General features: G+C 40.4%; 2 protein-coding genes across 5 annotated transcripts in view; both read right to left on the bottom strand.

Moving 5' to 3' along the window:
* GIT2 (GIT ArfGAP 2) overlaps nt 1–17,528 on the bottom strand; it is a gene marked incomplete at its 3' end in the record, with an annotated part of 45,220 nt that overhangs the window by 21,286 nt on the left and 6,406 nt on the right. For 3 of the 4 annotated variants that reach the window (XM_079151477.1, XM_079151475.1, XM_079151474.1), the window contains exons 4-11: nt 17,104–17,209; nt 15,094–15,180; nt 14,853–14,983; nt 11,860–11,954; nt 5,615–5,660; nt 4,178–4,229; nt 930–1,002; nt 583–680 (exon numbers count right to left, since the gene is read on the bottom strand). In XM_079151477.1, coding sequence (XP_079007603.1) covers nt 583–680; nt 930–1,002; nt 4,178–4,229; nt 5,615–5,660; nt 11,860–11,954; nt 14,853–14,983; nt 15,094–15,180; nt 17,104–17,209 — 688 coding nt within the window. The remainder of the gene's footprint in view (nt 1–582; nt 681–929; nt 1,003–4,177; nt 4,230–5,614; nt 5,661–11,859; nt 11,955–14,852; nt 14,984–15,093; nt 15,181–17,103; nt 17,210–17,528) is intronic. The other variant, XM_079151476.1, reaches the window with a different exon arrangement.
* On the bottom strand, nt 9,489–10,111 carry LOC306668238 (cyclin-dependent kinases regulatory subunit 2). The gene has a single exon (XM_079151472.1). It carries the CDS (start codon nt 10,017–10,019, stop codon nt 9,780–9,782), a length of 240 nt encoding a protein of 79 aa, XP_079007598.1. The 5' UTR covers nt 10,020–10,111; the 3' UTR covers nt 9,489–9,779.

Here is a 17,528-nt window from a genome sequence, read left to right on the forward strand (position 1 = left end):
AGGATATGCTTAATTTTGAGGCTTCTCAAAAACTGGTTAACAAACTGCTTATATCTAAAATCTACAGCAATCTGAAATTTCATCTGTAGCACAACAAAGCCCATCACATTGCCAATTCAGAGTATCCTTCCTTATATATTTGGCTAATTTGCCTCTCGCCTACTTGCTTCAATTACAGTGCTTCACAAGCCATTTCTACTTCTTCTGTGAATTGTTTTGTATTCTTTCCTCGTTGACTATTTACATCTATTGCTTTTCTTTCTTTTGTCCAGGGCTGCTCTGCCACTGAGCTATATTCCCAGCTCTTTTTGAGACAGGGTCTTGCTAAGTTGCTGAGGTTGGCTTTGAACTTGTGATCCTCCTGCCTCAGCCTCTGGAATTGCTGGGATTGCAGAAGTGCACCACAGCACCCAGCTCTTATCGCATTCCTTATCACTTTGTGAATTTTTTTATGCATATAAAGGACATTAAATTATAATCACTCAAAACACTTAAGATACTCATCCTGGAAATATCAAACACCATGACATCAGCCATTCCCCAAATAATACCACTAGTTATTTTTCAAACTGAGCTACTTGCCTGGTTTCGTGTTGATGAGTACTCGGGATTGACCGGAAGAAAGGGGACGACGGTTGTCTCGGTTACCAAGGTGCTGTGGTTTTGCGTGGCAAGCCAGACTAGCCAGAGGAAAGAGCCAGAGACAGAATCTGGTCACACCTGGGGTGCCACTGCTCTGCTGGGAGGCACGGCTCACGCATTACTAGGGAGACTTGGGGAAGCACACTCTGAAGCCAACACACGCAAAGGTACACGTCGACACACGAGTTACCAGGACGGTAGAAATTGGGCAAGTGAAACACAGGCTGGCAGCTGTCACCGCCCACTGACAACAGAAGCTTAGCAGATAAAGGCACATGTTAAGTCACCTGCATCAGTCTCTCGCCTGTCAACTTCATCGTACACATCCATGGCAAGTTCTTCAAACAAATGATTACTTAGCTGAAAGTAAAAAATATCAGGAACACAAGGGACAACGATTAACACCAGGAGGACAAGAGGGGACTGTGACTTATTCACCCTTTTATCTCCAATGCCCTATTCAAAGCCAGTACCCAGAACCCTGCACAGACAACACTGCACCACCGTGCAGATGCCCTAGAAGGTCTGCCTCCACAGCGGCCTCACTCTCTGTGACACAAGGCAGAGTGCTGCTATGAGGAGGGCAGAGGCGGCTGAGCTGCACACTGAGGTGGATTCAGTCCCTCCTCTCCCTGGGACAGCATTTGTCAGCTCTCCAAAATGTAAGGGCTCCTAACCCCTGAGAGGTGAGAGGTGGAAACAGGCCCTTTGACAGGATCAACTGCTCCACGGCACAAAAGCAGGCAGCAGACCTGGGGAGGCCTCTTCACTATCTTGCTGGCAGCAGGCCTTGAACCCCAGCACAGAGGGTCCCTAACAAAGCATGACCTGACTCATCAGTAATCTGAGCTGTTGTCAGCTCACAACACAATCACCACAGGCTGAGGTGCCGAACTGGCAAAGTCAGGGACAGGGACAGGGGGACAATCAAGGTCTTTCAACTGAGATGAGGTTAGACCCCTGGCAGGTGGCACTGGCTCTCTCCATACTTTCTACTTCATGAAACTCACTCTGGCACTGGTGACTCTGCCTCCCTGCTCTGTGAGGGCAGATGCTCAGTCTGCTAAATTGCCAGCTGTGTTCCTCACATCCTAAAACAGACCTGGCACTCGGCAGGGGCTCAAGGATCAGCCACTCTCTACCCGATTAGAAGGTCTTTGTGCAGCAATTTAAAACGCCTCCCACAGAGACTTCTAGGGAGGAGTAAGTGAAATGTCTGTAATATATTGTTGAGTGAAAAAAGCAGGATACAAAACTGTGACACACATTAAATAAGAACTGAAAGAAGCACAGCAAGACGCTGAGCCCGAGTCCACTTAGAGTACAGTGACCGAGGATGATTCCCCCTGCTCTATTCTCAATACCTCTAGTGTGCTCCATTACATCTGAGTTAAAAATAAACCCTGAAAGCTTATTGCTGGATAAGACAATGAAGGGTCAGGAGCTTGGACTTGCTTGATTAATACCCAGTTTCTTCTGCTAGAGGACTACAAGCATGATCGTTGTGGTTACCACTAACATGACAGCACTGGTCAACGCTGACTGAGGGCACACATTCCAGGCACTGTGCTAACAGCATCCTACATAATACTTAGACACCTCCATGTGGACAGAGTTTACTATTGTCCCATTACACAAACAAAGAAACTGAGGCATGGAAGTCAGTGGTTTCCTAAAGTCAAAAGCTATTCAGTGCTAGACCTGAGATTCAGGTTTAAGTCTCTCAAAATGTTAACATTTACTAAGTCAGGAAATATACTGGTCTTTGATTTTCACTAGGGAGGGAGGAATGAATAGGGGAAGGAAAGAAAGAAGAGAGGAAGACAGGAAAATGAAGGAAGGGAAGAAGGAAGGGGAGAGAAGGAAGAAATAAGGAGAGAGGGAGGAGAGGAGAGAGGAACAAATGGCAACCTGGCCCTGGCAAGAGCAGCCCCTGTGGAGGAGCCAGCAGGTGAGAGAAGCAGCTGACCTTCCTGAGCAGCTGGGATCTGCAGCTCTGCTGCAGCACCACCTCCCTCTTCTCGGGGGGACACCAAGGCGCTGGGAGACTCAGGCACTTTGCCTTACAGAGAAGTGAACCTGACCCATCCGACTCACAGCACAAGTTCATGAGACCTGTGCTATGTTCCATCCAAGGTATTTATTTAAGGCCTGTGCATGCAGGATATTGGACATAACTTTAGCTTTCATGCACCTTCTAGCCTGGCAAATGCAAGAAAGTCAAAGGGAATCTGGGGTTTATCTAGCTTTAAATTAGTTTGAATGAAAAATTTGCTTATATATCATGAATAATTAAAAGGAAAGCACAAAATATTTTGTGCTGACTTCCAAGCATACATCTTAATACATGGTCTCTAATTTAAGAAAGGCAATAAAACAAACAGACACACAAAATCGTACATAGAGAACACAGAGACGCCAAACATTGCATAAAACACATTTATTTCATAATACAGTTAAGTACTAGTAAGGATAAGTTCATTTTCTGTAATATTCAATACTTAATATTATATTAGGTTCTAGGAAAGGACCTTATCTGAAAAGGGGAATGAAGAGAAAGTCACCAATGAGGGAAGCTGTGGTTTCAGAGTTGGGCTTTGGGAAGGCTGCTGCCTGCACTGTGAGGTGGTCAGACTCCAGCTCCTTGACCGAGAAAGGCAGGGAAGTTGCGCACAGCAGACACGCAGGCACAGAGGGTTCTCAGAGGAGGACGTGCGTGCAGCAGTTCTCTGTCTCAGAATGTGAAAACACACACACACACACACACAGGACTAGATGGAAGCAGGTCAAGGTCCCAAAGCTAAGCTGGAAGATGACCTTCAAGGTTATGAAAAGAAGCTCAGAATCTGATTCAGAGAGCAATGAGAAGAGGTCAAGAGTGTAATCTGGGGTTAAAATGGCTGGGGGGCTTCTCTTGAGGAGACTGGACCAGGGGAAATGGTTCCCAGAGAAATCAGTTTCCAGGGCCCCTGACCATGGCTGGGTGGGCCAGCTGCAAACACACAAGGATCACAGTGAGGCTGTGACCTGGGGGCCTCCACAAGCTGCCAGTACACACGTGTCTGGACCACCAGCTTGTGAAAGCAGGAATCTGAAAAGCTCTGGTGGACGGCACAGGATGGGCAAGAGAGTCATAGCCGAACTCCCCGCCATGCCAGCACCAGCTTTTATCATTACCTGGCATCCTGCACAGCTAGAAACAAGCTTCAGGAAGGGCACCCACTTCTCATTCACAGAGAACTAGGCAACTTTCACAAGGAGAAACAACTTCCTAATGTCACAGGCCCTGTGACATTTAACATGTTTACTTTTAACATGACAGCAAAATGGGAACATGTGCAGCAAAGCCTATGAATTAGATACACCAAATAACGCTTTCAATCTTCATTGCTACATACTCAATGGTCTGCTTCTAATTTGTCACCTGAAAGTATGAAACAAAGTAATCTGATACAACAGGTAACTTGGACCGAGAACAGGCACTGGCAGGACACACTGATTCCCAAACTGGGGTTCACAGTAAAGAGATACTCACAGACTGAAGTTTCTTCTTAGCAGCTTTTGCCAATTCAGACAAATCCAGGCTGCTAAGAAAATGTACAAAACTAATAAGCAAATAAACAGAACCATATTTTTGAGCTCTATAGAAGATTAAGATACCCAAAGGATAAAAACTTAAGTTACAGTTCATGGACACACTGTCTGAGTCAACCATCCTATGGCCCAAAAGTCAGTGAGGAAACTGAAACAATATGGTCAGAGTGACTCATTTCAGAAGTACAGCAGTCATATAATATATGACAAAGAGAAAATCACCCACCAACTAAATGATGAAAGCCTCTGTCAGGTTAATCTCTAGGTCCTTATTATGTGAGGAGTCACGATTATTATTATTATTATTATTATTATTATTTTTGGTACTAGGGATTGAACCTGGGGGGCAACTTAACCACTGAGCCACATTCCCAGCCCTTTTTATTTTTATTTTGAGACAGGGTCGCACACAGTTGCTTAGGGCCTGGCTAAGTTGCTCAGGCTGGCCTCAAACTTTCAATTCTCCTGCCCCAATGTCCTGTGTCACTGGGGTTAGAGGCATGCAACACCACGCCCAGCTATAATATTTGAAGTATTAAAAAAAAAAAAAAGAAGAAGAAAGAAAAGGCAAGATAGAAAAAATACAAAAAGGGAAAATACAAAAAAACAGAATGGCAAGATTACATATGAAATAGCAGTTAATCATTTCATAAACTCTTGACAACATCTGTGCAAAAGTAACTGGCTAAATAGAGTTTAGCCAGGTTTGTCCCTGTAAGCAACCTATTTATCCCATCTTACAAATCAGGGGTTGGCAAATTATGGCCTTCTTTTTGCTCAGCCCATGAGTTAAGACTGGGTTTTTATATTTTTAAATGATTGGGGGATTAAACAAAAAGGAAAAGTAACATTTCATAAGATATGAAAATTATATGAAATTCAAATTCCAGGGTCCAGAAAAGAATTTTTATTGGAACACACATGGCCATTCATTTAGTGTCCCCAGATGTTTTCAACTAAAATGGCAGAGTTGAGGGGTTGCCACAGAAGCTGCAAGGTCCATAAAGCCTAAATCATTATCTGGCCCTTGATAATCAAGTTTGCTGACCCCAGTTATAGGAAAAGAATATAATCTCTTATGGTACAGAAATGTTTTGGGAATATGATCTGTTGAACAATGTATGATCACAACTGGCTAAAACAGTGACAATATCACTGACTCCAATTTCCTCATCAGTAAATTTGTTACTTGTGCTCTTTCAAACTTAAGTTTGATATGGTGGTTTACTTACAGCCGTCTTATTTCCAAATTGTATAGCCATAAAAGAGAAAAATGTATGGGCTTTGTTAAACACAAAGAGTATAATATATTTAAACACTATACAACCAAGGAAATACTGGGGGCAGATAAAATTGATTGATATTTTGAGGGTCTTACCTGTCTGCCATTTGAGGTATTATAAAGTGCTGTCCATTTTTGTGATCTGAAACAGAAACCAAAGTTGTGTTCATATAACTATGGAAGGATCTATAAAGGAATACTACCATTATTTTCTCAATGTGAGTTTCACCATCAGCATTTTTTCATAATTATGAATAATGTGAGGAAAAGAAGTTGCTGGGTTGGCTACAAATTCCTGAGGACATGGGTGGGATCAAGGACCATATCCTCATTTTCCTCGGTAGGCAGGCAGGTCTGGACACCCAGCAAAAAAACATGCTCACTGCAAACCTTAGGGCTAGTTCACACCTGGGGCGAGTGATGACCCTGAGCTGGGGAGGAAAGCTGAGGGAGTGGAAGCAGCTCACACAGGCTTCGATCAGCTCACTGGGTGAGACCTAGCACTTCACTGAGCTTTGGTGGCTTCTTCAAATTAATCAATTAACTGAAGATGGGGCTGGGGCAGGTGGTCTTTGCAAAGTCAGAAATTTTATCTCCCAGGATATTGACAGACTTGGTCCTATTCCAGCTTTGGAGGACACTGGTCCACATTCCAACAAATACAGCTGTTATAAACATCTACACAGGCTTTTGTGTAAGCATGTTGTATTTCTCTTGGGTAGATACCTAGGAAGGGGCTGCTAGGTTATACGGTAAATGTATGTTTAACAGCGTGAGAAGCCACTGGACTTCTGCTCAGAGGTGCTCTTTTATTGTGTGTGTGGTGAGGGGGATTGAATCCAGGGCCACTCTACTACTGAGCTACATCCCCAGCCCTTTTTAAAATTCGATTAATTTGGGCCAGGTACTCACTAAGATACCCAGGCTGATCTTGAACTTGTGATCATCCTGCCTCAGTCTCCTGAGTTGCTGGGACTGCAGGCATATGCCACCACACCTGGTTAGCTCTATCATTTTGCATTCCAAACAGCAACCTACGAGACTTACAGTTATGCTATTGTCAGTTTAAGGTTTATTTTATTTTTAAAATTTTAGTCATTCTAATAAGTATGCTTTGGGATCACACTGTGTTTTTTTTTTTTTTTTTATTGTAAACAAATGGGATACATGTTGTTTCTCTGTTTGTACATGGCGTAAAGGCATACCATTTGTGTAATCATAAATTTACATAGAGCAATGTTGTTTGATTCATTCTGTTATTTTTTTCCCTTCCCCCCACCCCTCCCACCCCTCTTTACCCTCTATACAGTAGTTCCTTCCTCCATACTTGCCCCCCTCCCTAACCCTAACTCTAACCCTTCCCTCCCCCCCATTATGTGTCAACCTCCACTTATTAGCGATATCATTCGTCCTTTGGCTTTTTGAGATTGGCTTATCTCACTTAGCATGATATTCTCCAATTTCATCCATTTGCCTGCAAATGTCATAATTTTATCATTCTTTATGGCTGAGTAATATTCCATAGTATATATATACCACAGTTTCTTTATCCACTCATCAATTGAAGGGCATCTAGGTTGGTTCCACAGTCTGGCTATTGTGAATTGAGCAGCTATGAACATTGATGTGGCTGTATTTCTGTAGTATGCAGATTTTAAGTCCTTTGGGTATAGGCCAAGGAGTGGGATAGCTGGGTCAAATGGTGGTTCCATTCCAAGTTTTCTAAGGAATCTCCACACTGCTTTCCATAGTGGCTGCACTAATTTGCAGCCCCACCAGCAGTGTATGAGTGTACCTTTCTCCCCACATCCTCGCCAACACCTGTTGTTGCTCGTATTCTTGATAATCGCCATTCTAATTGGGGTGAGATGGAACCTTAGGGTGGTTTTGATTTGCATTACACTGTGGTTTTAATTTGCATTTCCCTAATGGCTAATGATGCTAAGCTTGTCTTCATATGCTCATTTTTTTTTGCCACCTATTCCATTATGATCAATGATTATACTTCATAGAATTTTAAATCTTTTAGATTTGCTAAGGTTTATTTTATGACCTAGGATATGGTTTCCCTTCTTAAATGTTCAATGTGTACTTGGGAAGTACGGATATTCTGATGTTGGATAGAGAATTCTAAGAATGTCAATTAGATTGAGTTGGTCTTTCATTTGGTTTAGTTCTATATCCTTACTGATTTTCTGCCCACTCATTCTTCTTATTGCTAAGAGGAGTGTTAAGTCTCTAACAATATTGTGGATCTGCCCTTTTCTTTCAGTTCTGTTGAGGTCTGCTTCACGTAACTGGAAGCTCTGTTGCTGGTTATGTACACATTTAGACTTATGTCTTGGTGTGTGACACTGTGCATCCTTTATGTTCCTCTATCTCTCTCTGCTAATTTTCCTTGCTCTGAGGTCTACTTTTCTGCTATGAATACATTCTCTCTAGCTTTCTTTTACTTAGGGTTTGTATGGAATGTCTTTGTACACCTTTTGGCATTTAACTTACCTTCATCATTATATTTAGAGCGGGTTTCTTGTACACAGTATATAGTTCAATCTTTTTCTTTAATTGGAATTTTTAGAATATAAACGTTTAATGTAATTATTGATATATCTGGTTTTAGGCCTGTCATTTTATTATTTATTTTGCTTGATTCTCAGATTTGTTTTCCCCTTTTTTCTCTTTTCTTTTTTAGATTTTTTTGAGATGGTGGGTGGGTCTTGCTATGTGCGTTGTCCAAACTAGTCTTGAACTTCTAGGCTTAAGCAATGCTCCCAGCTCATCCATGTAGCTGAGGCTCTAATAGCCATATGCCACCATGCCTGGCTTGAGTATTGTCGATCAAAATACCTTTGATTATCTGAATAATTTGTAACATTCCATCTTAATTTATCTCTATAGTTTTTGACAACTCTTCTAAGTGGCTGTGCTAGGGATTAGAATACATTTACTTAATGTCTTATATATTTTTCACAAGTTACTAAGAAATAATATTTTACCACTTTAAGTACAATACAGAAATATTACCATATCTCTTTATTCTGTCCCCTTCCTTGCAGCTTTCACATGCCTGATACTGACATGCTGTAAACCCACCTGGTGACCACTTCTGCTTTCAACTCTCACGTGTACCTTATAGAACCATAAGGGGAAACAATCAATTTTATCACCCCAGTACTTATTTCTGCTGTTCTTTTTCATTCCTGAAGTTCCAAGATGCTCTTTGGTATCATTTCCACCCAAAAATATTCTCTAGAATTTCTCTTAGAATAATGAATTCTTAGTTTACTTCATCTTAGAATGTCTTTATTTTGGTTTCAAAAGGTTATTTGCACTGGATATGGAATTCTGGATCGACAGTGCTTTTCTTTTTCTTTTTGGTACTGAGGACTGAACCCAGGGGTGCTGAACCATTGAGCTGCATCCCCAGTCCTTTTTATTTTTGAGAAAGGGTCTCACTATGTTGCTAAAGCCAGCCTTAAACTTGTGATCCTTCTGCCTCAGCCTCCCAAGTTGCTGGGATTACAGGTGGGCACTATCGCATGCTGCAATAGTTCCTTTCTTTCAGTGTTTTAATAGTATTGGATTTCCTTCTCATCTTCATGGTTTCTGATGAGAATCAGGATGATGCTCAAAAAATTTGGTGTTGCGGGACAATTTGAATTAGGGATACTTAATTGTGAAATATAAGCAAATATTCACAAATCGAAAAGCCTCCAAAATAAAAAAAACATTTCTGTCCTAGGCACATTGGATGAGGGATGCTCAACCTTTAGAATGTGTTGGATTTTTTTTCCTGGCTGCTATCAAGATGCTTCCTTTAAATCTTAGCTTTCAACAGTTTGGTTCTCATGTTCCAAACGTGGATTTCTTTGAGTTCATCATCTTTGGGGTTTGCTGAAGTTCTTGAACCTTTAAGTTTGTCTTTGACAAATTTAGAGTTTTTGGCCAATATTCCATCAAACATTTTTTTTTTTTTTTTTTTAAATGCAACATACAAACTTTATTTAACAAAAGTAACAGGTAATGTCAAACAGGCACTTATATTAAGAGAAAAACTGACTAGAAGAAATTTTATCTTAAACACCTTACAATAACCTACTTGCAGTTGCATTTAACTGAGCTCTGTTGCTGTGAAGAATACAGCTCATGCACAGGTATGGATGAATGATTTGTACATTTTTCAAGTATTCACTGAATACTACCTTATATACACATATACATTAAATTTGCGAAAGATTTAATTGATGATCCCAGATATACTTCATTTTTGTTGCTCTTTTGGAAGAGGTCGTCTAAAGAGAAGAATATGGGGTTCTGGCTCATGAATCATGTAATGAACCCAGCCTAGACTCTGTTGGACACCAAGTCTCCTCCATTCCTCTTCAGACATTAGATGAGTTTTGGGTACTTGTTTGGAAAGTTCTCTGGGTAACATGACATGCCGGTACTCATAGTGCTCGTCGAAGTACTTGTCTGAGTAGTAGATCTGCTTGTGGGCCATACTGCCGGCGCACAACAGAGCGGAAACCGAAGACTGCAAGAACAAGCGAAGCGGAACGCCCGTCCGTTTCTACCCAGGGCAACGACTCGACTAACTCCTCCATCAAACATTTTTTTGAACAACACTCTTTCTCCTCTCTTTCTAGGAGTCCAATGGTACCCACGTCAGATCTTCTAGTATTTTTTTATGTCTCTGTTCAGGTTTTTTTTCCTTCCCACTCCTTTTTCTGTTGCTCAAATTGGATAATTTCTAGTGACCTATTTCAAGTTTGCTGACTTGTTTTTCATATCTCTCAGGTGCTATTTAGCCTACTCAGTGATTTTAAAATTCTAGAATTTTGTATTCTTCAGTTCTAACATTCTTATTTGGTTCTTCTCTGTACCTTCTATTTCCCTGAGACTGAGACTGTTTCTGTTTCTTTCAAGAATGCTTATTTTTACTTTTTTAGAGCATGGTCTTATTAGCTGCTTTAAAATCTGATAATTTCAATATCTATGTCACCTTGGGGTTGATTTCTATTGAATGCTCTCCTGAGATCTGGTTCTTCATCTATTGAGTCACTACACACGGTGTCTGGACATTTTGAATATTATGTTGTGAGGCTCTGGGCCTTCTTTAAACTCTATGGAGAGTGTAAATATTTTGTTTTAGCAGGCAGAGCAGATTGGGTTCTGCCTGCTAGTCAGGGTGAGCGAATGGGGGGAAAAACAAGAGCAATCCACACTACCTCATGCCTCTGATCAGACAATTTAGGCAACTGTGTAGCCACAGACTTGCTCTTGGGATGGAAGCTAACAGAAAAAGAAAGAAGGAAAAAACCCCAGGGGAATCCCCTGCTCTCTGTCTTGCAGGGCCCCATTCACTGCTCCTAGGACTCGAGAGGGCTTCTTTGCCCTCGTTATGCAGTTTCAGGTCTCAGGTTGCCACTCGACTCCTATCAGAAGTACAATAAACAGGACCCTTGATACTGGCTTGATGGTACTTCAGGTTCCCTAATTCACCACTTGGATTTACTCTTCAGAGTCCTCAGAGAGCTACCTTGAGCATTTGGCCCAGGGTTTTTAGTGCCATTCATCAGGAGACAGGATGGGTGTGCCTACTCATCTTACTCGGCAGTGAAACTGCACCAGGGGCTCTTAACTCTACTGCACAAACAGGGTGGAGAACCACCATGTACATGTATGTGGACATTATGATCAGGGGTGGCAAACTTTGTCCAGTGTTGAACAGTAAATATTTTAAGCTTTGTGGTCATGTCTTACAACAATTCAATTGATTCAACTCTGCCACTATTGTGTGAAAGCGGCCACACACACGACGTTAAGTGAGGTGGTCTGGCTAGTTTGCAATTAAACTTTAATAAAACAGGTGACAGGCTGGATTTGGTTCACAGACCATGGTTTGCTGATCCCTGCTCCCTATCACAAATAAGATGACTAGATAAAGGTGAAATCACTTTTGGACTTTTTTGTATCTTTAGCAGAATTCTTCAAATAAGTACAAAAGCTGTTCCTTTGCTCTTCCATTGCTAGTTTCATGACATTCAAGAACTACAGAGCACATTCAACACTGGCATGATTATGCTCTGATTCTTGAAACAGCCACTTCTCCAGATCTAAAACAAAAGTTTTAAAAACTAAAAGTTCAAGGAGATTTGACTAACTTTGTGTCTTCTACATAGAGCTGAGAATTTGACCATCATCTTTTCATATAAAAACCCTTATTCACAGTTTTTTCAAGGATATGTTAAAACAGAGGAGGTCATAAAAATAGTGTCCTGTCTTGTTTTTCCAGAACCTTCCAGGGTGGAGGTGTGTGAGGCTGTTATCCTTTCACTCACCAGGTTTCCTGCCACAGAGATAGAAGGCCAGTCTGTCGGTCAGCTCGTACTGTATTTCCACAAGGCGTTCTGCCAGCTCGTGGTGCCCTCCTTGCCTACCAAAAAGAAAACAAAGTACCATTGATATCGCTCACGATTCACTGGCTAGAGAGCAGGAAAGCACAAAGATGTCCCCTGAGACACCTGAGCAGCTTAGCAAACATGACTTTTTAGAATAATTGACCTTTTCTGTGTGAGGTAGATTGTTAAGACCTACTTTGAGTCCCACTTTTATAAATTGTTTTCACCATCTGAACCACTCATTTCCTTTATTAATGCACAAAACAGAATACTTAATGAGAAATTCAAAGACTTATGAGAGGTATAAAGAGTAACTTCGTGTAATGAAGTGAGAAAATAAAATTAATACATGGTTAAGGGTAGAGGTTCCAAAAAATTGACTAGAGTGTTTCCAGAAACAGAATGTCCAGACCTCGCCCCTGGAAACTCCGAATCATAAGGCTGGGATGGGCCTAAGCATCAATATTTTGAAGAAGGCCCTTCCTTCAGATGATTCTGGGCAGCCAGTCTGCCTCTGGATGAGTCTACAAACCACTTACAGAGCTTTAATTTAGGGAGAGACACACTGACCAAATGCAGAGCTCATATCTGAGCTACTTTCGTATCTTCTTCAATTTCCATAATAGAAAATGTTTGCCTTTCTTCATTCATGAAATAAATATTGAAGCCGATTGGAATCCTTTTGGTAACAACACTTATAAGTAAATTATTAGATTGAAAGACTATTACATGCAAGGTTTGTATGATGAAATTCCAAGTAAATGATAAAGTATTTACTGCAGGCTCACTTACTCTTTAAAGGTCAAATCTAGTTTCAGTTAGTTTCTTTTCCTATTATTCAAGACACTACAAAATACCCTCTTACTTACCATTTTTAACATATGCATTTTTGTTTTGTTCTTTTTAGATATACATGACTGTAGAGTGTACTTTGACATATTATATATACATGGAATGTAACTTATTCTAATTCAGATGCCATTCTTGTGGTTGTATGGGGGATGTGGAGTTTCACTGGTCATGTATTCATATACGAACACAAAAAAGTTATGCCCCATTCATTCTACTGTCTTTCCTATTCCCTTCCTCACTCCCTTCCCTTCATTTCCCTTTGTCTAATTCAATGACCTTCTATTCCCCCACCCACGTTATTGTGCTAGCTAGCATCTGCATATCAGAGAGAACACTTGGTCTTTGATTTTTTGGGGGATTGACTGATTTCACTTAGCATGATGGTCTCCAGATCCATTCATTTGCCAGCAAATGCCATAATTTCATTCTTCTTTATGACAGAGTAATATTCCATTGTATATACCACATTTTCTTATCCATTCATCTGTTGAAGGGCACCTAACATACATGTGTTTCTTTCTCATTTTTTTTTTGTGGTGCTGGGGATTTGAACCCAGGGCCTTGTGCTTGCGAGGCAAGCACTCTACCAACTGAGCTATATCCCCAGCCCTCTTTCTCATTTTTGAAAATCTGTGGAATCACAAAACACTCTATAACTGATGGTATGTGATAATTTAACTGGCAGAACTTTTTTCTTTTGTGGTGCCATAAGAAATAATGATGCACTGTATAGTCAATGTAGTCTCAGGTCTGATGAAATACTGTATTGCTGTATTGTCATTCCCACATATTCATGGATCCCTTCAGTAGGGTCTCCTGCCATGCTGCATGTGCCTGTCTCCCCACTTTCAAATCTCGATTCTGCCTTTCACTTACCTGGAACACTGCAGCTCCTCATTTGCATGCCCCAATACAACCCAGTCTTCAAAACCAACTAAAGCAATTTCCTAGTCTTTTAGGCCGCAATGAAGAAAACTTACATATGCTTTTTAAGACCTATTGTCCATTTTGCCAATGAATCACGTTTTATCTTGCCTCAATGAACTCTTTTAGACCCTTATAAATCATCTCTTCCAAGAGACAGTAAATTCTAGGAGGACAGAGGTTAGTTGATTCACCATTTTATCCTCTATGCAGCAGAGAGAGCATGGTGCTTTGAGTTAATAAAAGAAATTTGGAAAAAGAAGGAAAGATGATTGATCTTCTATCATTTAAATGATATTCAAAATGGATTACTTATTTTCCAGCATTTAAAGTTTTTGAATAAAGAAAAATTACAAGGATTTTACAGTGAGCACTCAGATGTTCATGACCTAAAACTTACAACTAACATTTTACTACACTTTTTAAATTATATATCTATCCATAGATTCGCTTTTAAGTTCAAGCAATTACTAAGAATATTAAAAAACTGAGACAGCTCTGGTGGTACCTCAGCTACTTGGGAGGCTGAGGCAGAAGGATCCTAAGTTTGAGGTCAGTCTCAACTTAACAAGATCCTATATTAAAATGAAATAGAAAAAGGGTTGGGGGATATAGCTCAGTGACAGTGACCCTGGATTTAATCCCTAGTACTGCGAAATAAAACAAAAAGTAGGCCTATAATTCATGATACCTGATTTGCACTAACTATGTCTCAAACAGCAGGCATGATAAAGGATCAAGTTAAAGATTGGAAGCAAAACATACAGGTTTTATGATTCTATGCTTCCCCGACTAAGCTTGTACGTGTTTGAAATATTTTCATCTGCAAAATAATAGAATGCAAATCTTGTTTTCAGTACTGGGGATTGAACTCAGGGGCACTTGACCACTAAGCCACATCCCCAGCCCTATTTTGTATTTTATTTAGAGACAGGGTCTCACTGAGTTCCTTAGTGCCTCGCTTTTGCTGAGGCTGGCTTTGAACTTGAGATCTTCCTGCCTCAGCTTCCCCAGATGCTGGGAATACAGGTGTGCATCACTGCGCCTGGCTAGAATGTAAATCTTTAAAGGGGCTAAACATTAATCATCTACATCTTAGCTACCAAGCAAGGAATAATACCCAACACAGAGAAGTGGCAAGAATCTCAGTTTCCTACCTTGCATAATCAACAGGAGTTTTCCCACTAGAATCTTGCGTGCCTGGGTCTGCTCCATATACTGCCAATAATTCAGCCTGTAAAATCTGCCCTGCTTTGGAGGCGACATGGAGTGGTGTATTTCCTTTTTCCTAAGAGTAATTAATAAAAAGTTGTTAGGAAAGCAAATTAGACAAACTGAAGGTTACTTGAATATAACTCAGTTTCAATTTAATATCTGAAGCAATTCGTGATTTCTTACAGGATGAAAGAAGTTGGCTTGGGCTCCTAAAGATAACAGTCTCAGACAGGTTTCAAGATTCCCAGTTCTCACACTTGAATGGAGTTGCTGAAAAACACACAGACAAAGAAAGAATTTTTAAAAGCACCAGGAATAATGTAGTAGAGCAGCTGGCATACTATTTTAACATATGATGCATTAATAACACATAATCTTTATTTGGCTTAGTATGGTGGATGGAACAGTCTTTCCTTTGCTGGTCACAACCACTTCTGGGTTGTAGGGTGGATCAGGCTGACCTGCCCAAATGCAGGACTCTTTCAATCAAGTGGCAAAATCAGAACCTGAGTGAGAGACAATATGAGGAGGTTGGTTGCATGTGGCTCTGAAGTCTGAGGGACCTGAATTTCAAGTTCTAGCCCTTTCGACCTGTATGATTTTGAGAAAGTTCTTTAAGTAAGCTGACCCTCAGTTTCCTCATCTCTAACATGGTGATAGCAGTCAGGTGTGGTACTGCATGCCTGTAATTCCAGAGGCTTGGGAGGCTGAGGAAGGAGGACTGAGGGTTTCAAGTCAGCCTTAGCAACTTAGTGAGGCTGTAAGAAACCAAGTGAGAACCTGCTTCTAAATAAAAAATAAAATGGGCTGGGGATGTGGCTTAGTGGTTAAGCACCCTTGGGTTCAATCCCTGGTACTCTCCCTCCACAAGAAAAAGAAATAAAAAAGGTGATAATAATGCTACCTATTGACAAGGTAAGGATCCAATGATAAAGTGCTTAGCACTGAACCCAGCATACAGAAAATGCTTAATAATAAATAATAATGATTAACTGATGTCATTGTCATTGACCTAGCACATTGACTTCTACACTGTGCAAACTACAGGATTCTGCCTTACACTGTGCCCTCTCCACACACTATTCCTGGCCATACATAGTGATTTCCTGAAGTGTGTCAGGGTGGGAAACAGGCCTGTGGCATGCCAAATTCTGTGCTATTGCAGAAAAGTTCTTAAACAGTAAGAAGATGAGCTGACTTCCTTAAAGTCTCCAAGATTCAATAACCCTCATCATAGCTATGGAACAATATATTCTTGCACTCCATTAAATACGTATGTTTTTTTTTTTTGAAAATTTGGTTAAAAGAAAATAAAACTGAGTCTTATTAACTAGTGGAAGTAAAATTTACATTTCTATGCAAAATTTAATATTTTGAACTGTGATTGCCCATGCTCCATGTTAGTGAGCATTTGTCAAAAAGTGTTCTGAAAGTAAAGATGTGCATTTCTTATGATATCCCTCAAAAACGTGCTAAAGCCACATAAAGAAAATCATCCACTCATTTCACAAGTATAATAAAACATTCTGTGTACGACAGCTTTGAGTCACAACCTACTTTCTGAAGCTCCTTCTTACTGCGCAACCTGGAAACCTGAAGGAGTTAGCCCTTTCTTTACTATGTTTTTCTAGTACTTATTAGAAACAACGGTTCAAAGATTTTTCAGTCCTTCTACAAACAAATTTTGAGATGGCTCCTATTTCAAAAGTAAACAAAAATTTATCAAAAAACAATCTAAAAATGATGCTGAAAAAACACAGCTTTCTATGTACTTATTTCTCCTCTGCCCTTGTACCCCCATTACAAAAAATGGCTTCCATTTGAATTAAGATTATAGATGAAGCCAGGCATGGGGCATGCCTATAAACTCAGTAGCTCTAGAGGTGGGAGGATCACAAGTTCAAAGTCAGCCTCAGCAACTTAGCAAGGCCCTAAGCAACTTACAGAGACCCTAATCGGTCTGGAGATGTGGCCCTGGATTTAATCCCCAGTACCAAAAAAAAAAAAAAAAAAAAAAAAAAAGATTAGAGATGAAACTGACTATAAAAAAAAAAGCTGTTACTGATTTACTGATTATTTACTGTACAAAAATGAGTTTTTTTCTTTTTTCCCTTTTGACACCTTCCCACCCCAAATAAAAAAATATGCTATCTTATCCAGATCTTTTAGGGACTTTAAAAAGGTATGACCCACCTTACTAAGATCTTTGGCAGTCACACTGTCGTCATCCCGGCAGGGCAAGCGGTGGACAAACGCTAACATCTGATACTTGGCTCTGATGAATTCCGCTTTATTGGGACTGGTTCAAAAACAAAAAAGAAAACAGTTCACTTGCAGTTCAGATACAACATTCCCCATTCTTTGTACTGTAAAAAGAAGAGGAAGTGGCCCACATCCCCCACTAAGTGAACAATGCTGAAATAAGTTTCAGCAGCAAGACCTGAAGTCTGAAAACATACATTAGTCATTGTAATGACTAGAACTGCAGAATACCTGCTTTTTATAGCCGTTCTCTTCTCTGTGTAATTTTCTGGATTGACTACAACCCTGGGAGGAAGTGGCGTTTAGTGTCACCTTATAGGTAACTGGTGCCGAGAGTCTAGATTTCTGGTCTGATT

Source organism: Sciurus vulgaris, assembly GCF_902686455.1.
Source record: "Sciurus vulgaris genome assembly, chromosome: 8".
NCBI classification, from domain to species: domain Eukaryota; kingdom Metazoa; phylum Chordata; class Mammalia; order Rodentia; family Sciuridae; genus Sciurus; species Sciurus vulgaris.